General features: G+C 43.9%; 1 protein-coding gene across 4 annotated transcripts in view; it reads left to right on the plus strand.

The window, feature by feature from the left end:
• The window catches only part of PLA2G4A (phospholipase A2 group IVA), a 108,274-nt gene that overhangs the window by 40,563 nt on the left and 44,418 nt on the right, over window positions 1-23,293 (plus strand). For 2 of the 4 annotated variants that reach the window (XM_077332672.1, XM_077332673.1), the window contains exons 3-7: window positions 766-847; window positions 6,263-6,411; window positions 12,729-12,842; window positions 16,052-16,089; window positions 17,946-18,087. In XM_077332672.1, the coding sequence (XP_077188787.1) occupies window positions 766-847; window positions 6,263-6,411; window positions 12,729-12,842; window positions 16,052-16,089; window positions 17,946-18,087 (525 nt within the window). Of the gene's footprint in view, window positions 1-479; window positions 621-765; window positions 848-6,262; window positions 6,412-7,865; window positions 8,049-12,728; window positions 12,843-16,051; window positions 16,090-17,945; window positions 18,088-23,293 lie in introns of those variants that run through there. The other 2 variants (XM_077332674.1, XM_077332675.1) reach the window with 2 other exon arrangements.

Genomic DNA, 23,293 nt, shown 5'->3' on the forward strand with positions numbered 1-23,293 from the left:
TATTTATTGTGCACGATTTATAAAGTTAAAAAGTTAACCACACAGACACAGCCCTTAAACTAATCAATGAAAATAAAATATATGCACCATACAATTCTAGACCTACAATGATAGACCCTAATGCATTCCAACCCCCCAAATGAGTCTTTTCTCAGCCTCACCTATTTCTGAAGTCTGCCGTGAGGGTAATAAACAAGGGAGGAAAAGCCATGAATGCCATGCTGAACTCCTTGGAGGAAGGATGGGAGAGAGAGAGAAAGCTATTTACCTATTAGCATTCGATATCTCCTGTAGCACATATTTTGATATAATTATACCCTTGCCATGGGAATTGTAAACATACTGTAGGGGAAAATAACCCTCTTGGAAGGCAACTTGCCACTTCCTCCGCCTTGCTGTGCTCTTGCTGACTAATGAAGTGTCTGTGCTGGAAGGGGAGGAGCACTCATTCATTGAAACTAAAATTAAAAATACAAAGGTGTGTGTCTGTGTGGGGAGCAAACAGTCTTATAGGAGTTTCTGCAGTCAATGAAGTTCAGTGTAATTCATGGGTTTGAAATTTCAGCCAAGTGGAAGGCAGATAAGGGGGACATTTCCACGTCAAGATGCTTTATGTGCCAGTAAGCGCTTCATCTGTATATTTGGGGGGGGGGGGCTGTTTTGAGAGGGGAGGTCTTAGACAAACTGGAGGGGGGGATTTCAGTTATTTTTTGCCTTGTTGGCATTTTAGTTTTCTCCGTCACCAACTGGTATATTGGTTTGCAGGTGGAGCACCAGTATTCACACAAATTCACTGTGACTGTACAGCGAGCCAAGAATGTGACCAAGGGTGCTCTTGGAGATATGCGTGAGTATCTTTCTCCATGTTGTTACTTTTGTGCTTTTCCAAAATTTTTGTCTATTTCTTGTTTTTTCCCCCCCTGCACTGAGCATATTAAGTTCTTAAAAAGAAAATGCTTCTTCACTTAGAAAATACTGGTTAGCTTTAGTAGGGGTTTTGTTGTTGTTGTAATCTGGCATTTGGGGAAAACAAAGGTATTTTTTAAAATTTGCTGCCACTTGGAAATGTTAAATCAGAGTTAAAGAAGGGAGTATGCTGCAGCTTTCACCTAAAATTAGTCTTTTTGGAAAGGAGGAAAAATGCAAAAGTTCTGCTGAGTCATTGGTAGCAAGACGGAAAGTAAATATAGTGTCAGTGAACTTTTCTTTCTTTTTCAAAGGCAATTATAATCATTCCTTAGAAGTACGACATCTGAATAAATGGATCTGTTACTCTTTCCAGTATATTTCTGTTCTATATTTCCTGTATATTTCTGTTATTACTCAGCAGTTACTGGCAGTGCTATAAAGGGAATGTATAGTCATAGAAGTCATATTTAATTTTGCTCCTGAGGAGTTTTGGAAGTGTGTATGTGTGGGGTGCAGAGTAAAAACTAGCTGACTCCTTATGAAATTGAGCTTGCCTAGGAGCAGCCATCTCCCTCCTCTCACCCCTCTCTGGCATAAATTTCTCCTTTCCCATCTTCTAGATGGACTGCAAAATTGTGGAGCCCTTGGGTTCACCCAGTGAAATTGATCTGGCGCTAGATCCAGGTCAGATAAAAGGACTATTCATTACCTGATATGGAATTCATCGCCACTGGATGTGTTAAATAGTTTTTTAAAAAGGAAGGTGGATGTATCAATGATCCTTAGCTGTGATAGTTACGTATACTTTCAAAGGTCAGAGAGGAAGGGAGGCAGCATAATTCTGCATCCTAGTTGTAATCATAAAACACTGAGATCCAAGCCATGTGCTGCTAAGACATTCTTGGAGGAAGGGTGGGGCTTCAAACCTTTGATCTCATCCACTATGGCAATTACTGTAGAAAGCAGGTGAAAAAAATGTATTCCTGAGTAGGGAGGAGGTAGTGCAGTGTTCATTTTACCCCGCCCTGAGCCCCCTGGAGAAAGGTGGGGTATAAATCTAAAAATAAAGAAATAAATAAACTTCAAACACCTACATGGCCCAAGTGACTCCGACCATTTCATTGGACTCCTGAGATAGCTAATGTTACCTGTATCTTTTAGATGAGCTCTCAATATGCTGCCTGATGGGTTTTCTTTTTCTCCATAGTTGAAAGGGAGTCCCAGCTTTCTCTTCCTTGATCCTTTGTGCATGCAAGCTTAGGAATTTGAAAAGATAAGAAGTTTTTTCACAAGATTTTTTCTCCTGTGGTAAACTAGCTTGCTATCACTCAGTGGCACATGTGAAGGCTCTAAAGAATACACAAGCTCCTGGTATGCTAGGAATACCTGCTCCCTCTTTCTAAGTTAGTGGAATATGTCATGTTCACAATATAGGAGGGTTTCTGTTTTGACTGAGAACATTCATCCATTCTTAAGGGGGGAATCGTCCTCTGGAACACTGGGTTTCTGCAGTCAATGAAGCCCAGTGAAATTCAGATTTGAAACTCTGCCCTCCAGTTAACAAGATGCTCTCTTCCCCAAGATCCAAAACAATTTCCCATGAAACCATGTGACTATGTCTGCATTAAGATTTCCAGCCAAAATTTAAGTGCACCTTCTCAAAGACTCCTTTGAGGGGTGTAGGGGAGAAGACAGTTCTGCGTGGGTTCCAGTAATGACCTAACCCAGTGGTCCCCAACCCGCGGGCCGTGGCCCGGTGCCGGGCCGTGAAGGCCTTGGTGCCAGGCCACAGCTCCCTCTTCCCGCACCCCCCCCCCGAAGCGAGAAGCTCGCCAGGCCGCGAGCAAATCAGCCGCCAAAGCGGCCGATTAGCTTGCGGCCCGGCAAGCTTCTTGTTTCGGGAGGGGGGGGGGAAGAGAAGTTTGCCAAGCTGCGAGCTAATTGGCCGCTTTGGCATGGCGGCGGCGCAAATGCGCATGTGCGGACTGCCACGCATGTGCGTTTGTGCCCCTGCTGGGCGCAAAGGCGCGTGTGTGGCAGTCCGCGCGCGCGCGTTTGCGCTGGGACTGCCGGGCGTGCGCGGGGCCCCGGGCCGCCCTCTCCCGCCACTCCGGAGCAGTGGTCCGCGGCAACCAGAAGGTTGCGGACCACTGACCTAACCTGTTGCAATTTAAACTAGCTGAAGCTTTGAATCATAACAAAGAACATGTTGGCGCAGCCAAATCCGGATATTACCAGGACATTTGTGTCTCTTGCCTTGGCCAGCTTTCTCCAGGAATGGCTGCTCTCAGTGAGTCAAACTAAGTTGGGGAAAGGCTTTTGTCACAAGTTCTGCCACCTGCTTCTCCAAGGACAGAGGGGCATCTTGGTGCAATCCCAGCTGGCTATGAATGTGTTCCTTCAATGTGCATGTTAAGATTAATCTCCCCTCTCCCCTTAGGGTTGGAGCCAGTACTAGACTGGCCTCGACTCTGCAGGTCCCCTGTGACATCATTCCAGTTTTCCATCGGCCCGTCTTTGGTCCACCCACCGGGCCTGTGTGGGATGTAAATTTAAATTATGTCTCACCATAAATTGTATCTGAGTTTTAGAATGTTATTTTAATGGGGTTTTAATGGGGATATTAATGTTCTATTGTATGGGTTGTATGGTGAAATTGTAAACCGCCGCAAGCCAGTCCTGGTAGCGGCGGTTATATAAATCCAATTATGAACAAACAAACAAATAAATAAGGCTGTACGCGTACTCTCACATCAGACACATCCCCATTCACCATCTTGGAGAAAGGTTCAATTTATTGACCGATGGTGAATTCCCCCATTGCCTGCAAAACACTTGTTCAGTATTCTACTACTGCTTTCAATTTACATGGGAGGAAAATATGGGGATGTCTGTCAATTATATATTGGAGATGCACTCCAAACATCCAGGTAATGGCTCTCAGGGTCTGGGTTCATGTAGATGTCAAAAAGAATGGGGGGTGGGAGATTTTATTTATATGCCACATCCAGAGAACCTGTTCAAGGTGTGGAAATTTTCCATGCTCAGGTTATATGTCCAGAGGATAATGAAGAAGAAATAATTAACTCCTGTGATCATGTAAACACATACTTGAGTTAATCCAGCATAATATCCAGTGTCATCCCAAACAGTTACACCCTTCTAAGCTGGTTGACTTCAATGGGCTTAGAACAGTGTCGTCCCACTTTGAATCGCCCTGATAGTATACTGACTTCCAACGAAGTGTTTTTGGATGTGAACAGGTAATGATGGAGAACTATTTTCTGCCTCGTGTTAGATAATAACAAATGGGGGACACGCAAGGACTTGCCTTTCTCCTTTTTCCGCCTTTCTCTTTCCTGCTTTCTTCACTTCTTTCTAACAAATACCAGCCAACCTGACTTTCTCTCCATTTTAGTCTTCAGCTTTCCTTCCTCCCTCCACCCTGACAGCTTCTCCTTTGGGAACACTCTGGCTGGACTGGGCTGGACTCAGTTGTGTGGTGCTGGCTGCCAGGGTGAGCTCAGTTGTGCAGTCTCAACAGCTGCAAGGACTTGTGGGAGCAGCTTACTTTCACCTGTTTCTCCCTCCCCACACTAGTTCCTCTTTTCCTCCTCCTGGCGTATGATTAGCTTTCCTTGCTTCCTTCTTACTTTCCCTCCCACCAGCCTGTCAGATCTGAAGGTGTTGCAACTTTCTGTAAGCTAGGTCATGACGGATGGCAAATTTCACAGCACGTCCTGAAAATTAAAATCTTTATGGGAGCAGCACTCCTATGGTATTTCTCAAAAAGGTCAGATTAGGCCATTGTTCTAACACCCATGTTTCAATCAACAGTCTATCTCTGTAGTCTTCTTTGTGGCGGTGGAAAATGATGGTGTATGTAATAATGTAATATGGCATAGAGGAAAAATTATCTCTTAAGTGTTGAAATTAAATATGGATGGCCATGCTAACTGGAAATGAAGCCAGATAGTACATTGCCCCTTTCTTGTATTTAAAATGAACATTTTAACCATTAGTAGCACGAATATTTGGGGAAAGCCCCGGTGGGTGGAGAGTGTCCAGGATGCGGAGAGTGTCTGGCCTCGATTTCTGGACAGCCAGACACGCTCCATGGGTGAATCAGGGCGCGGACAGATGATTGGGACAGCCCCTAGAGGGCCCGCCCCCCACAGCTGCAGTAGGTGCTCTGTTGAGGCCAGAAATGGAGCCTGGTCATCCTACGCGGGCCCGTCCCTGAAAGGCCCTCCCTCTCTAGGTGGCCACATGGCTCTTTGCAACCCTCACTGTGCACAAGCTTGGCTGCCGGGAGGATCACGTCTGTGGCGCCCTGTCCATCACTACCTCGCCCCGCCATCACCATGCCCACTTTCCCCGCCATGGACACCAAACTCCAACCCCAACCTCGGGGTGCCCGACATCCACTGGCGAGCTTCCGACCAACGATAGGCTTTAGCCCTGCTCTAGTGCCCGTTGCACTCCTCGATGCAACAGGCTTTATGGCTAGTACATTATAATATTTGAATTAGGCTTTGCCTGCCTTGTAGTGGCAAGAAAAAATGGTCAGTTTTTCTTTGTACTGATGTTCCTTCCTCATACTATGCTACTTTTTAGGTTCATAGATCATCTGGTTTGGATCCTGCTGAACATTTTGTTACCTAAATGGGATCCAAAAAAGGGGAAATTAACATTAAAAGTGTTCCATAAAGGAATAACATGAGATCTTTGATCTATGTATACAAGGGTGGATCTTGGTAGGGGTATCCCACAATAAAATTAAGGAGACTGGAATACAAAATAAACTAATGGTGATTTTAAGCCCCTTTCTCCTTGGGGGTATAAAAAAACTTCTCCTTCTCCTCCTCTTTTTTTGTCTTTGTTGCTGGGAGCCAGACCAGAAGGGTAAATCAGGAAGGACTGATGGATTCCCCAAAGCAAACTGGAAATGGTGCCAGTGGTATTTCTGTATTTAAGATCATTTTCAGTGAGGAATATTGCAGCTCCCTAGAACCATTTAGGCCTGGGAAAATGGTATGGGTGGAGGGTTGTTTCCCTTCTTCCCTCACACCATGGTCCTGATCTGAATCAAGTTCTTGTGTGCCTGATCTTTCAGGGCACCAAACCTAGAACTCCCAGTGTCTTGTTGGGTTTGGCCCTGAGATCTAAAATAGCAGCCATTAAGTCCAGGTTCACAAGATGACTGTAGGAACAATTTCAATTACTCAAAATTGTAGAGTGATTGACAACAGTAAAGCTGCATAGTGTGGATGTTGGTGTATAGACATATGACTTAACCTCAGAATTTTTGAAGATGTTTTGAAGATCCTAAATGTCTTACTTTTTGTTACAGTTGACACACCTGACCCATATGTGGAACTGTTCATTCCATCAACACCTGACAGCAGAAAGAGAACAAAACATATTGATAACAATGTGAATCCTGAGTGGAATGAGACCTTTGAGTTCATTTTGGATCCTAACCAGGAAAACGTTCTTGAGGTACCAAAATAAGTTTGTTTATTTGATTTCATTGTATAGGGCTCTTAATAAGTTGGGAGGCAGGGCTGGTCACTCAAGGAAATTTAAGTTTAACACCAACAAAGCTGATGCTGTATTTTTATTCATTTATACAGCTGGCAGTGATATTGTGTGGTGTCCTTTCCCACCACCTACCACCACCAGTTTTGGTCCCATTGGAGTGAAGGGTGGTGGTGAGGGCCTGGGTTTAGGAGACTGCAAGCCATGATGTGCAGTCTGCTGAACCTAGTGTTGAAGTGAGGGAGCATCAGCAGCCTACAGTAACCTGAATGCTTCCTGACAAGTTTTGAAAAGGAGGAGTGTGTTGAGGACCCCAGTAGAAATTCTCCCTCTCCCTCTCCCTCCCTTCTCTCTCCTTGGTAAAATATCAGTGGGCTTATGGAGGCAAATAATTTTTATTTTAATAAAATATTTTGTCCTACTTCTGGATCTTTAAAGCGATATGCAGAGTAAAGGAGCCCAGCCTCCCTGCTATAGCTCCAATTTATATGTCAGCTCTGTGTTCGCCTCCATTTGCAGCAAGTATAAGACCTGGGCAGCTGACATCAGAACTGGGTTTTAGATTTTAACTGTATTTAAATTAGGACTTTTCTATATTTTATTCAGCCAGCTTGGTGTAGTGCTTAGAAGTATGGACTTCCAATCTTCCAATGATAAATAAATAAACAAAAAACAAATAAAAGAAAGAAAAATATAACCCTTTCAAGCCCCCAGTCACGCTTAGCACTTGAGCTGATGCTGTTTCTGCCAGTTGGGTCCCACAAAACTACTGACTTCAAGCCATGGGCTGAAACTCCTTGGCTCTTGGCCTTGAATTCATGTCTTTGACCAAGCTGAGACTTTAAGTTTAGGTGGAACTCATTGATCAATGGAAATAAGGCAGAAGACCTTGTTGAATCAATAGGTAGCACCAGGAAAATGAGAAGCTGCAAATCTAACCAAAGCCCTGCAGTCCAAGTATTCAGCCAGAGAAACCTCCCCACTGAATACCATTCTCTGGAGATTCCAGCAGACTGGTTAGGAGGCCACAGAGCACCAGGGAAAAGCTAGATTTTTCTGAGCCTGGCAATGGCTGAAATAAGGTATCAGAGCTACCTGAGGCCTTCCAGCTCACGTCCAGGCATGTTGGCTCTATGGAAAGGCAGACATCTATGTGGTGATCCTGCTAGGTGAGACTTCCCCCTGTTATGCCCTGCAGACTCCAAGCCAAAGCTGGATGGAGGAGATAAAATATTCTCATGCTTGGTGTAGACATGTCTTATGTTTGCATGTGTGCTGACTTAATCCCATGTAAAAAATTGAAGAAATATGGACTATCTAAACTGGTGTTATTGGACAAGGGGTATCCTTTCTTACTTGTACTGTTTCTACTACACATTTTGTGGTCTTTCTTTTCCTTCAGGGAGAATGGGAAGAAATCACAACAGTTTTGCTTCTTATATTTTCTGCTCAAGGGCTAGTTCAGCCCTTTTTTTGCTGAGTGAGACCTGAGTCTTTTGCTTCCCACTAAATGCTGGTCAAATGGAATAATTTTTTTTGCTAAGTGGAGCTGCTGACATCCAACTTCAGATCTGGGTTTTCTTTTTTAATTTTATAAGGTGTGTCTTGTTTTTCAGTGAGGAGTCACGAAGTCATTGTTAGGAACTGGCTTTCAATGCATTGTGTCCATTTTCAATTTAATATAACCCAAACTGAGTGCCAAAAGAGCTGTTCACTAAAGAAAACACAAAATAATGATATATATAGGTGAAAATTTAGTAAGTTTCCTGAAGACAGCACACTCACCTGACTGCTTGGATGCCACTTCCCAGGTGGGACCTGGGGATCCCCTGAAATTTTACCTCATCTCCAGGCTACAGAGATCAGTTCCCCGGGAGAAAATGGCTGTTTTGGAGGGTAGACTCCAAGCCATTATACTCCACTGAGGTCCGATCCCACCCCAAATCCTGTCCACTCCAGGCTCTATCCCCAAAGTCTCCAGGTATTTCTCAACCCTGAGCTGGCAACCCTAGCTGACTCTGAAAATACAGAACAAAAAATTCTAATGTGACAAGCAACCAACACTTCATAAACTTATATGACCCAGTCTCATGAATGTGGGCTTTTAGTGAGTCTAAGATAGACCGTTTATGCACTGGGAACTTCACTGCCCCACCCCCCTGTCAGGAGCACAGATCGGGGGCGGATGAGGTGCACTGGGCCAAATGCTCCCCCATGTGGGTGCAGGAAGAGGTGGGGCAACCTGCCACAACTAAAACTCCAGTCTGCAGGCCTACATGAAACCTCCAGTGCGTAAACGGTCATAGAGAGGCTAGTATGAGGGAGGGGACATTTTTGAAAAATTCCAGGCAACTACAGTGGACCTTGAGGGGATTGAAAACAACACAACCCTAAACAAAATCAAGCCTTAAGCTTGGAGTACAGACTCCTCAGAGCTTCATCCTATTCAGCCACCCCTTCTAACTGCCTCACTGCCTTGCTGTAATATGAGGAGTTTAAAGTGGCTAACAATGTAAAACAGGATACCCAGCGGAAACAAATTTAATAATCCAACAATAAAACCTTCAACAATAAAATAAATGTTTGCACTCAATGTATATATCATTTAAAATAGGAATATGCAGGGCTTCACCTGGTAAGTAGAAGTAGAAGTACCAAGGATGTCACCAGGAATAAAAAGCACTCTCAGAGTTTCTTAATGTGTGAGGATTTGGAAAAATATCTGATATAGGTCTTAACGGGAGGATTCATGTGGGAACAGGCAATCCTTAAAGATACTCAGTTCCCATATAATTTAGGACTTTTTAGATCAGCGCCAGAGGAATAAGTGGTTTTGGTTTAGAAAGTGGAACCAGAAAGGTTGAGTTAGAAATGGGAACAGAGAAAGGAGATGCATGACCAAATTTTTTTTAAAAACTTTAAATGTGTTAAATTTGAACATTCATTGCATGTGCTTTGCCACATCTGAGGTGTACTAAGACCTGCTTGACTAAAATGTTCACTGTAATTAGTAGTGCTTTGATATCCCGAGATGTAATGGCGGTCTTGGATCTGTGAAAGTAAAGTTTTTAAGTGACTGCTGCAGTTGGATTTAGTCTGAGGCATTTCTGTTCCAATATTTTAAAAACTTGCCTAAAGTGTGAAATGGATGACTGAAAGCAGAATTGAAGGTAAAGCAACGTGACTGCCCTTCTAGACAAATATGTTAGGAAAACAATTAGTAAAAACAGGGATTAAAATCACTGTCGGCAAGGTTTGGAATTGATAGAGTTGACAACCCTAAAGAACAAAATTCCAGGGCAAAAAGTGTTCAAAAAATCAGTGGAGTTACAAGTTCTACAGCAGTGGTTCTCAACCTGGGGGTTGGGACCCCTTCGGGGGTTGAATGACCCTTTCACAGGGGCCGTTGCAGGGCAAGCAGCTTGGACGGGAAGGGGGCGCCATCCACACAATAGCCTTGTGGGGTAGATCAAGATAGAGCATTCGTCTGGAGCAGTGGAAAAGAGCGAGATTGGCATAGTGGATCAAGAGGCAGAACTGAAATGAGAAACTCCGGGGGAAAAAGTCTATATACAATCGTGAACAATGGATCTTACCACACCATTGGTCAGTTTCGGTTTAATTTCTGTGAAAGAACACTTGCATAATTTTATGGTTAGGGGTCACCACAACATTATTAAACAGTATTAAAGGATCACAGCATTAGGAAGGTTGAGAACCACTGTTCTACAGGATCAGATAAACATCTTAATAGCAGCAAATAGCAAACATATTTTTGCTCAAATGCTGAGGCATCCCTGGACACATGCCATCATCACGTCTGAGTGCATAGGAAGTAATGTCATTGTGTTACTGGCAATGTTGTTACATCCATGGGAGACACCCCCCCCCATAAGTCTCCCACCCCATGTCTGGCACCCCCTACTAATTGTAGGTGCAAGAAACACATTGAGTTCTACTAAACATGTAATTTATTTATTTTATTTCTAATATATTTATATACCACCCTCCCTCGCAGCTCAGGGTGGTTTACATGGAACATGGAACAATACAGCATAACTCAGTAACAACGGCAGATAAATAACAGTAGTAACAGTGATAAGAGAGGTAATAGTGGTTCTAATACATTCAGTAACTGGTTGAACAACATTAACATATTAACAATCCACAGGTTGATCAGTTAAGAATCTTTATTTAATGGGGAGTGGTTCTGGGGGGTCCAGTAGGTGGTGTTGGTTTGGTCAACCTCAACCAAATGCCAGGCAAAAGAGCTCCCTTCTGCAAGTCCTGCAGAACTGTTCTAGCTCTGGCAGGGCCCTGATCTCCCCTGGGAGCTCATTCCACCAGGTGGGAGTCAGGACAGAGAAAGTTCTTGCCCTGGTTAAGGTCAGACGGGCTTCCTTGGGGCCAGGGATCACTAGCCAGTTGGAGGTGCTGGAGTGTAGTGCTCTTTGAGAGGTGTAGACAGTCAGACAGTCCCTCAAGTACAGAGGGCCCAGGCCACATATGGCCATAAAGATGATTACCAAAACCTTATGTCTAATTTGGATTTCATCTGATAATCAGTGCAGTTGGAGAGTGGGCTGGATGTGGGACCTCCATGGTGTTCCTTTGAGGGCCCTGGCCACTGCATTCTGGACCAACTGTAGTTTTCAGATCAAGGTTAAGGGTATGGCTGTGTAGAGTAAGTTGCAGAAATCCAGCCTAGACCATTGCATGGATCACTGTGGCTAGGTGTTCCGGGGCCAAGTAGGGCTCTATTAGTTTGGCTTGGTGTAGGTGTTAGAATGACAGCAGCACTACTCTTGTTACCTGTGCCTCTATAGAGGCATTGAGGATCACCCCTGGTGGAGTAAGCCACTGAAAGCTGTACACCGTCCAGCTTGGGCACCCAAGAGGGTACATGAAGATGTTAAATAGGACTGTAGAGAAAGGATTACTCCCTGTGGAACTCCACACATGGGCTGGTTGTGACATTGGATCCCACAGAGCATTTAGGAATCCATTTGGATCCATAAGTCTCTCCGGGTGAGCTAAAATCTGCACAACGCCCAACTGAGCGGAAGGCGGCAATTGCAGTTGTGGCTTCAGGGTGTAGTGGTCTGACCATGGCATGGCATTTGCCACAACCAGTTCCATATGCAACCCCATGGAAAAAGTGAGATCTAGGGTGTGACCTTCCTGATGGGTAGGGTCAACAACAAATTGTGAGAGCCCTAGTGTTGCCATGGCTGATACCAGGTCCAGCCCATTCCTTGTGGGTGACAGCTCAGCATGGATGTTAAAATCCCCCAGAATCAATAGTCTGGGGAGCTGTAATGACCAGGCCACCATCACCTCCAGTAGGGCTGGCAGGGCATCTGGTGATGCATTGGGTGTGCGGTATACCAACCAGATGCCCACACTCCTGGTTTTTCCCCACCCGAGACCAACACATTGAATTCCTGGAATTGATGGTGTGGGGAGGGCTCTGAAGAAGAAATCCTCATGGATTAGGGTTGCCACCCCTCTTCCCAGTCCTGCAGTCTGCGACTGATAGAGGACAGAGAATTCGGCAGGGTCTAGATCTTTAAGGGTGACTGTTTCACCCTCCCTTACCCAGGTTTCCATCACGCACCCAAGTCTACCTCATACTCTGCAAAGTAGGCATGCAAAGTAGATGTTTTGTTGTTGATAGACCTGACGTTGCATAACATCAGTTTTGGAGGCAGGTTTTTCACATTTGCCTCCAACCTAGTTCCCTGAGGGATGGGGTGGAGGTTAGAAGGGGTTAGAGCATGACCGTATCTCAACTTCTATTGACCCACCATTTCCCACCGCCATGTCTGCCAATTCCACTGATGTGTTTTGAGGAGTTATTTGAGAATATAAGGTACATTTGGTAACAATGGTGATAATTTTGTCCAACATTTGAATCAGAAATGGTTGGAAACAAAGTAAACTGCTTTGTGTTTCAGCCAGGAAATATAAAATATAGAATTTACAGTAAAATAATATCATTTTTGCAAGGCCATGTGATCTAAGGATACATTTGGGGAGTGATTATTGTTTTTTTTTAATATATTGAAATACTCCAGTGCTATTGGAAAATGTGCAACTTGCTATAATTTGATTTGGCTGTTGCAATGTTCCCCTTGAATGTACTGGATGTGTTTTGTGTTTTGCAGTATTTTTAGACAATTGTTGGATGTTGTAGTTTTTCTATTTGGTATTTCTATTTATTACTTCTAAACTATATATCCACTGTTTAAAAGAAAAAGAAAAAACGTGTTTTGTAGATCACTCTCATGGATGCTAATTATGTGATGGATGAGACTCTTGGTTCAGCAACATTTCATGTCTCATCACTGAAAATTGGAGAGAAGAAGGAAGTTCCATTCATCATCAATAAAGTAAGTTTTACATTTCTGTTAGCAAAACTGAGATTCTCTGTATAGAGATTCTTTCAAGTAGCCACCTCAAGCACTGCTACCTTTACTAAAGATAACTAGTAGTTATGTCATTAAGCAGGGGTGGCAGGGGCTCATGGGAACTGTAGTCCATGGACATCTGGCGACCCACAGTTTGGCCACCCCTGCAAGAAGTATACCATAGATCAGGACCCTACAGATTCAAGCACACATTCTAAGGTGGTGGCTGGCTAGAATGTGACTTCTGGGCTTAAACTCCATTTTGAAGGCTTTCAAGGAAGTGGTGAATTCTGATCATAAAATATGCATTGAAACAATAACATGAGCAAAACTAAGCTGTATTGGCTTCAGTGCCACAGATTGGAATTCACCTGATTCAATTCAGACAGCCATGGGCTGAAAGGCATGAGATTTGACCTGGCAGCAACCCTTTATTTTTGAGCAACTGCAACTGGGTGCCAAAAATCAGCCCATAATCTTTATTAAATGATGTCAGTCTTTACATAACTTGGTCCCCACAAACTGAAGCTTGCAACTTAACACATTTGTTTTCCTGTTAAGCTCACCATAGTGGTGAGTATTGCATGCCAGCTGGCAGGCTTTCCACTGTTAGAAGGGTCTGATATCCTTGACCTATCAAGCAAGAGAGGTAGAAACAGGATGGCAGATTTCAAGTAAAGGGTTATCAGATAAGGCAGACAAAGTGTGGGCCAGAGAGAATATATGTTAAAATCCTACAATTATTTGTTCTTTGAATAGCCAAGAGACTTCAAAGAGAGGACTCAAAAGTTAATCGCTTGAGAGCATCACAGTCTTGATTTGTTCTAGCTGGTTGCTTAGGGGCTGTAAAGATGGAAGCAGTGGTTTATTTGTTTTCTGAGCAGCAGTTGTTCTCTCTGAAATATGTATGAGCACAAACATTGATGTGCTCCCCCTTGTTACGTAATGAGTAGAGCCTCTTAAGCCAGTATATGGTCCAGTATAGGTCCAGTATATGGAATTTTGGGACATTGGCCTAGATGCTCACTCAGCTGTCAATTGAATGACCTTCAGTAAGTCACTTTTAGCCTCAGTTTCCTAGCTGGGAAAACAGTATCTTGCTTTGAAGGGCCGCTATGATTACTTGGGTGATAAGATATGACCGAAGGAAATTGGCTAGGGCATGTGTTTAAATATGAATAATATCAAAACCTTAATGCAGGAACTTAGTTAATGTTTTCCCTGTTAGGGAAGGGCGTGGAGAAATTGCAGGAAAATTGCAACACACAATGAGTTAATACTGTTCTTCATTACATTCCTCCTTGGTAAAAGCCTTGTGATGAAATACCATGCTGTCGCGCCTCATTGTCATAGCTTGTGAAGAAAGTAGGGAATATGTTTTGGTTTTTTGAAATAATAGATTATTTCTAGAACATGGATATCGTGGGGGCTTGTATTGGATGGTGTGTGGACAGGGATAGCAGCCTGAGAATACTGGCCAGTGACCTAAGTGCCAATCTTTTATACCCAACCTTATCCCGCAGTGGAAACCCAAAGTTACTCTCATCATTCTCCTTTCCTCTGCTTTATCCTCACAACAACCCTGTGAGGTAGGTGAGTGAGTACGACTGACCCAAGATCACCTAGCAAGCTTCCCTGGCAGAGTGGGGATTCAAACTTGGGGACTCATTGTCCAAGGCTTTTTCAGAGAAATGATAATAAAAAAGAGAGAGGCCTTTATTTTATGTTGTTCTTGCTTACAGCACGATAAATGGATATGATGTTTTTACAGGGTTGCATGCAACTCAAACAAAACAAAATCAGACCTGTCCCTGCTGCTATGTATCTTACAATCAATCTATTATTCGTTTATTGTGCTCTTCCTCCCAAGGAGTTCATTGCAGCATTCATTATTTGCTTTGCCTTATCCTTACACAACCCTGTGAGGTAGGCGAGGCTGAAAGTGCATGTGACTCACATAGGTCAGAATACCCCCTCAGCTTCATGGCAAAATGGGGATACAAACCTGGCCCTTCCAAATACTAGGCCAGTCTTTTGCAACCTTTTGACTGTGGAGGAGTCCCTGAAATAATTTTTCAGGCTTTGAGGACCCCTGGAAGTGATGTCAGCTGGCCACACCTCCCTGTCATGCCCCGGAAGTGACATGTCACCAAATGTGTCATCACCACCTTCACCCTCTTTTCACTCCCTCCCCCAGCCTTTATTACTACTATGGCAACTCTGCCTCATGTAGGCTGGAAAGAAGGACAGGAGCTGAGAAGTCAAACTGGACCCTCCATACCACACCACAGCCAACTCCCTTCCCGCCCCCCCCGATTCTTAGACCCATGGCATACCGTCTGAGCCCTCTGGATGGAGGCCACCAGCTCCTTATCCTTTTTCTTTATTAATTAAGAGAGGAGAGGAAAGGTCGAGGACCCCTCTGAAGCTCCCACTGACCCCTGGTTGGGAATCCCTGTCATAGACAGACACTATAAGTGCTCCACCATGCCGGTAATCTAAAACAGGCAGTGAGGGAAGTAACGGAGAGATGGGTGGGAGAAGTCAGAGTGGCATGGGATGAGCATGGGTTCATATAGTTAGGTCTGACTGCCATTGGGGATGGCAAGGTTTCATGTTAGAGACCTTATAGAAAAGGTGAGTTTTGATTGGGGACTTAAAGATAAGTGGGGCAGGGAGTTGCATGCTGACAGGCGAGCTAGGGAGAATGGGTGGAGTCATCGATTTAGACCCTGGCTGCATGTTCACCCTTCCCACGTGAGGGGCACTTAGAGAATTCTGAACCCTTTGAGAATTCTGAACGCTGCCACTCGGGCATGCTACAGAAACCGGAGAGAGGATTGCATTCACCCATGAGAAAGGAGGATCCTCTGTCTATCATTCTCTTCCTCTGATTATCTTCTCTGATTATCTTCTTGGTATTAATTTTCCCTAGGAATTGGGCGGAGGAATAGCAAGGATACTTAGCTCCTGTGGAGAGTGATTAGTGGAGATAAAATGACAGACATAAAAGTGGACAAGGTGCCTCTTCCTTCCCAGTTTATTGCTTAGCTACTACATCCTGTGCAGAATTGTCTGCAAACTTGAAAGGTCGCTAGATGGAGCTGGTTTCAGGTTGTTTTGTTGCGATTTTATTCCCTAAATAAAGAACTTCTTGACAAAAATTTGACCATGTCACATTTCTTGTCCAGGTCACAGAAATTACTTTGGAGTTATCTCTTGAAGTCTGGTAAGTGATCAGCTATATTTTACAAAAATTTATCTCAAGCATTAGATTCAAAAATCTTGACAGCGCCGTCCTGTGGAGAGTTTATCCAGCTCTATCTCATAAGGACAGACTGGAGTAACTCACAGTAAAATTGCATCATACATCCCCTCTTGAATCTATCTGCATCCTAACCCACCAAATAGAAATGTTCTTTTCTCACTTTGTCACTTTAACCATGTGATAGTAAGAGGGCCGAAAAGCTTTTGTTATCTCTCACCTCCCCCCCCCCCCCAAAAATCGTTTTTAGAAGTGCTACATGATAACTAAGCTGACAAAAACTCCCAGGACCTGTATTCCTCAGAATTTGTGATGAATTCAATCTTTTCAGGTGAAAAAAGGTAGTGCTTTGTAATTGTATTGGTTGAGATTCGGCAAGAAACTTCAGTGCCCGGGTGAAAGCACGCAGGGCTGGTTCATTCCGGTTTTTCAGCACGATTGAACAATGTGCTTTACATTTTGATTGCTTTGCGCAATTCTCTGGTTCTTCAGCTTTGTTTTCCCGAGTCAAAAAATTCTGCCAGGAACAATTAAGATGATGCAAAGTCAGAAATCCGAGCTAGCATCTCTCAGTCTTGGTTTGAACCCTAGGAGAATGGCAGAGTGTACGAGTGGGAACTTCTAAGCCTGGTGGTAGCTGTGCGGCCTTTAAGAGGGGGACTTCACAGGAGAAGAAGGGAGGGCAAGAGTAAAAACATATGGTGCTCCCCCCTCATCTTATTCCTTATTCCTGGTGAATGGTATAGAGCCCGGTCTGCTCCTAACATTACTTTGGGCTTCTGCCATTCCAATAACTTATGCATAATTCCAAAATGTGTCTTTTTAACTTAATAGTTCATATAAGGTACATAAAGCCTCTAATTTAAAATTGCTGGTAGGCAGAACTTAAATTAAATGAATGCCATCCTGAACAAAAGCATCTTTAGCTGCTTCCTAAAGGTCAAGAGTTAGGAGGCCAGGCGCATCTTACTGGGAAAGTGGTTCCGTAATTGGGGGGCTGCCACTGAAGATTTTCATACTTTATGTTCATTATATCTTCACTGTAAAACAGAACTAAATAGGCAATGTCCATGGCCACACTTATGCTGCGCAGTTTCCACTGATCTTTCATTGCATACAGCAGGGATAGCCAAACTTTGGTTCTCTAGATCAGTGGTCCCCAACCTTTTTTATCACCGGGGACCACTCAACGCCTTTTACTGAGGCCCAGTGTGTGTGTGGGGGGGTAGTTTACTCCTCTACTCTCAACCACTGCCCTAACGCTCTCTGATCGCTATGGTAATGTTTAAACATCCCTTCAAAATAAGATACAGACACGCCACAACAATGAACATAAGGAACATTTTATTTTCATGGAAATCTTAACTCATGACAATGACAAATCAATGGGAACCCTGAGCTTGTTTCTCTGCAACGAGATAGTCCCATCTGGGAGTGATGGGAGACAATGACACCCAAAGTGTGTTGTAAAGGGCTGGGGGGGGGATGAAGTAAAGGGCCGGGGGGGGGAAGGTGTCCTTCGCGGCCCAACTCCAATTAGTCGACGGACCACATGTGGTCCGCTGCCCATAGGTTGGGGATCGCTAGTCTAGATGTCCATGGACTACAGTCACCATGAGCCAACTGGGTTGATGGTAATTGTAGTCCATGGACATTTGGAGAGCCACAGTGTGGCCACCCCTGATATATAGAAATGGTTCAGGATTTTGCCTTTCTACAGAGAGATTAATGCAACTCTGGTTGCCTGATAAATTATAAGAAAAATCTCCACTTCTTTTTTCTTTTCATGGCATGAACCTTGTCTGTTCTTTGCCCTTTAGCTCTTCGACAGACCTTCGCTTCAGCATGGCGCTATGTGATGAAGAGAAAGCTTTCCGACAGCAGCGGAAAATGAGAGTAATGCAGCATTTGAACAGTTTTCTGGTGTCTGAAAAGGACAACCACTTGACCTCCATTCGTGATGTAAGTTGGAAAACTGAGTGTCAAATGCTTATTGGTCTGTTTTTGAGGCTATTGTTGCTGGTTACTATCTTTGGCGAAATCTCCATTATGTTCCAGGATCTTAAGAACATAAATACAGCCTTCTGGGTCAGATCAGCAGTCCATCTAGTTGTTCATATGATAAATCTGTTGCCCCTGAGAGCTGAGCAAACAAGATAGAGAGGCCAAGGCCCTCTCCTCCTGCTGCTTCCCAACACTGGGACTCAGATGTTTGCTACCTCTGTAGAAGGAGGTCCTCATGAGTCACACTGGTTAGTAGCCATTGTTGAACCTCTCCTCCATGAGTCCTTCTAACCATTTAAAATAATCTGTAATCTGCCATAACTACTTCCACTTGTGTGCTTGTTTATAACTTAATTTTGCATGTTTTAATTTAAATTTTCAACCACAATGTTTGGTTCAATCCTGCAGAAAATTGCTGCAACAACATTTCTTCCCATCAACAGAGTGGAACTTTCAAGGGCTACTAACCTCGCAAGCAGCTCAGATTTCACTAAGCAATCCTGAATGCACAGTAGGAGAGTCAAACAACCATCTCCTTTCCCTGCACTGCTCTGAGGCAAATGAGCAAGTCTGCAACCTGTGTTTAATGGAAGGACAAAGTGTGTGATCTTTGTCTGTTTCCTTTAGCCCTGAGGTAGCATCTTCAGGTAGTTCAAAGCATAAGGGACCTCAAGAGAAAACGGGTGGCATTGATAGGGCTAGTGGCTTTGGGGAAATGCTACCTAGACAGTCCTAAGTTATATTACACACCTTGAAGTGCATTGATTCCAGTGGACTTAGGAGAAAGTAACCAAGTTTAGAATTGCAAAGGTAGAGCAATCAATCCTTAGATTATTATTGGAGAAGGGGCTGAGAAAGGAGGTGCAATGCCATGGTGGCTTTTTAAAGGGGCTTTCAAGTGTATTTCTTGTTATTTGATCTCTTTTATGCTCTTTGGACATGCTGTATACTTTTTTTGGTATAGTATAAGGGCACTAGCATCTTTCCTCAATGAGGCTCTAGTGGTTTGTATTTAAACTTGCTTTGTGGTAATCCACTAGTAATAAATTTGCTCACCAAAGAACAGTGGACGTAGAGCAGACTTTCTCATCTGTTTTTCATTGAGAAACCCCTGAAACATTCTTCAGGCTTCTGGAAACACCAGAAATGGTGTGATGATGCAGAAAATGGTTGGAAAGTATAGCTGAGTGCATGCCCACCTGTGACCCCTCCAGGCCCATCACTGAACATTTGGGGGGGGGGGGAGGTCGATATGACCATCATATCACCCAATACATTTTTAACAAATTTAGTAAACTATATTTAAAAATTAATTAACTCCCACCCATTCAGGAATCCCTTCCAGGGCCTTCAAGAAACCCCAGGGTTTCACAAGCACTGTCTGTATGCTTTGTCCCACACTCTGTATCCAAGCCCTGCCCCCAAACCTCAGAGATGTGTCTTATTAATATTAGAGTAACATGTGCCCCTTGAATTCTGGACAAATAGATTTCCAAATCAGTCTTTATTTATTTATTACATTTGTATACCGACCTCCCCTACAGCTCAGGGGAGATGTGCTTTCTGGGGAGGTCTAGACTAGTACCTATCAGCAAAAAAAGAAGGGGGAAAAAGAAAAAGGGGCCTAAGGTGCTGGGCCTAGCTAGAATTGGTGGTACACACTGAGAACTTGGCAGTACAATGGCACTGATGTGCATTATGCACCTATGTACAGAGCTGCATTGATGGGAAAGACAACACCAGTTGCCTTTGCTACCAACTACTGAGGGCACAGGGAACTTGGTCAGGAAGGGAGCTACTCACCTTAGCATAGGTGATGAGAACACTGGATATAACATCCATCTTTTGCTGAGAGAAATCTCCACTGACGTTGGCATGCTCTGTATTTTTATTGGTAGGATAAGAGTGACTTTTCATGTGGCACCTATATTGCCTGCAGTCATCCTGGAAAGCTGGAGTTCTATTCCAGAACACAAAGCAGGAAGTCAGTGGAATGTTTGTACTCCTACATTATGGTGGCTGAATAAGTGGAGGAATTTGTACTGGTAGCCTAGGGAGCTATTGATGCCTCTCAGTTTTCCATGTGGCCCTTTCTTGTTTGAGTGTTGTGAATGAGGCCATTGGTCCATCAAGGTCAGTATCTTCTACTCAGATTAGCAGCCACTGCCTGGTGTATCGGGTTAAGGTCTTTAATATCACTTGATCCTGTTAGAAGGAAATACAGAAGAATTCCTCTTTATCAACTGGGGAGTGAACCTGGCATCTTCTGTATGCTAAGCATCAAGACATGGTGTCTTCCCTAGTCACATGCAACTTCCATTGATCTCCTTTTCTGGCCTCTGTCCACACCCACTTTCACCCTAGTAATGGAAGGCACTGGTAGCTTTTGCCATCTTGGAAATATAACCAAATAAAAGGCCTGGACCCTGTCAAAAATTACCAATGATTGAAGAATTTTCACCAGTAGAGTATGCCTTGATTACCTCCCCACTCCTGCTGCAGCCCCAAATACCCCCAGATCTGTTGCTCTTGGGAGATGAAGGACGCCCAAGGGCAGCTTAAAAGCCTGTTGCAGCTGGGAGGGAACTCCCTCTCCTTCCATTAGCAAACATATTCAGCGGGATCCAGCCAAGTGTCTCTGCACAGACAGTGACTTCTTGAAACATTCAGCCTTTCCTTTCTGCTCTTTAGTTTTATGGGATGACTTGTTGAGCAATGATTTATCTTAATTATTATTGGAGGGGTTTTCCACTCCCAGGCCTGTGTGTCTGCAGTCTTCCCTGTCTCCTGCTTATCATGTCAAGATCTGCCTTTTATGGACCAATTAGTTACTGTCTGACAAGAACTTTCCAAGTTTAAATGGTGTCTACTAAAAAAAAAAGGAAGAAAAGGGAAGCAGTCTGTCATTATTAAGGAACAGTGCCTTGTTCAAAACTGCCACACACTGGGAATAATTTAAAAAAGAATAGTTGATAAAATAAAAAGGGTAGAGAATGTTTTTATTCTTGTGTAATACAGCCTACTCCACTCATCCTGTCTTGTACCTTGCTCCTCTTAACATTTTGAGTATGCCTTCCCAATTGTCTGTCCCAGTTTCAGCCTGTGTCCTACGGTTCTGGTATTTCTTCCAATTCATAAATTGTCTGTTCATAAATCATCCAATTTCCTGTTTCTTTATGTCATTTCTGATTTCTCAGTCCATAGGCAGGTGGCTGTTTCTGCCCTATAGACACTGCATCTGGTACTCTCATAGACCATTTACGCACCAGGAACTTCACTGCCCCAGCTCCCATGCAGGAGCACAAATTGTGAGCGGATGAGTCACACCAGGCCAAATGCTCCCCCATGAGGGTGCAGGAAGAGGTGGGGCAACCTGCCACAACTAAAACTCCAGCCTACAGCCCGGCATGAAACCTCCAGTGCATAAACGGTCATAGACAGGTCATCTCAGAATGTCCAGGCAAAGTTTCATTTGGAACTCTACTCTAGCGAGATGATTGGCAATGAGTTGATGTTGGTGGTCATAGAAAGTGCAGTCAAATCATAGCTGACATGATGATCCCATTGGGTTTTCAAGGCAAGAGACATTCAGAGGTGGTTTGCCATTGCCTACCTCCATGTTACGATCCTGGTATTCCTTAGAGGTTTCCAATCTATCCTGTAGGGTTTTCAAGGCCAGAGATGTTAGAGGTGGTTTGCCATTGCCTACCTCCATGTTTATGACCCTGGTATTCCTGGGAAGTCTCCCATCTATCCTGTAGGGTTTTCAAAGCCAGAGATGTTCAGAGGTGGTTTGCCATTGCCTCCTTCCAAGGCATGACCTGGCATGACCTGGTATCCCTTGAAATTCTCCCACTAGCCACGGTCAACTCGGCTTAGCTTTTGAGATCTCATGAGGTTGGGTTAGCCTGGGCTATCCAGGTCAGGATGAGTTGGGTATAGCAAAGGTAACTTTAAAAATTTCCATGGAGAGCTTGTTGTAGTATCTGTAGGCTTAAATAGAGAAGTAAAGGATCAGACAGCTCATTCTCTCCATCCATAAAATGCAAATATCAGGCTTGTGCAGCTTCCGTTTCCCTCAGGGCTGCACAGGGAAGAAATAAGGGGGTTTCATGCATTCACCTCAGCTGGGTTTTGCTACTCAGAACAGGACTAGCAGCTTTGTTGCTGTCATTTTAAATGAGAAAAGTTGTTTTCTAAAAAAAACACACACACGCATTCACATACTGTCCTTTAAGGAAGCAGCAGGGTTGTGTGGGGAGGGGTTTAGAACTGGGAAACTGGGCAGAGGTTCCACCCCTTTCTCCCTTCCTGGCCTGGCCTCAAAGCAAGTTGAGGCTTTACAAATTTCATTTTGTACACAGAATGATACCTTTGTCTCATTAGTTTGAGCCCTTTGATTCAGCATTGGGTCAGACTTAGATGGCCATAGAATTCCTCCTTTCTAAAGACTGCTTTAATTTGGGATTCAAAAGGAGTCACTGCTCCCAAAGGGAAGAAAGAAGCCTCAGCAAAAAATGTACAAAGGTAGAGCTAGCTGGGAAGACAACCTTGTTCTTGCATTTGCCAGCTCTTTCTTTATTTGTGGCCTGCCTGTCTGACCACAGGCCCGTGTGTATTCCTGCTGTATCTTGCTGGTGGCATCCTGTCGATGATGAACATGTCCAAAAGGAAACTGAACACAATTGATGCGCAACACATCTGTGATTACCATGAAAAGTATAATCTGTAGGATGCATAATTTAATTTAATGGTTTTAGCTAACGTGCTGTTCCCATTCATTAGGAAATTAAGTTAGGCAGGCTGGGGCCTTAGTAGGAGTGATTCATTGCTCTTTGCTGGCTGGTGTGTTTTCAAAGAGGTATCTGGAAGAACACTGCAATTTAGTCCTTATTAAATGCCAACCCCCCCCCCCCCCAACTATATGTAACTGTATGCATCCAACTTGCACATATTCGGCTCAGATATTAATAGGGAGTTCTGCAGACTGTTTCAAGTGTTCCATGTGCATTATTTCTACAGCCCTTTGCAGCCACCTTTTTTAAAGCATGTCAACATTTTATTATTTTGATGGAAGTGGAGATGGGGTAAAAGGTTAAGAGAGAAGAGACTGGCCTTAATCTTAGTGCCAGGACTGTGACGGTGGCGAGATTGATTTGTTTGT

The sequence above is a fragment of the Paroedura picta genome, chromosome 4, assembly GCF_049243985.1.
Source record: "Paroedura picta isolate Pp20150507F chromosome 4, Ppicta_v3.0, whole genome shotgun sequence".
Lineage (NCBI taxonomy): Eukaryota > Metazoa > Chordata > Lepidosauria > Squamata > Gekkonidae > Paroedura > Paroedura picta.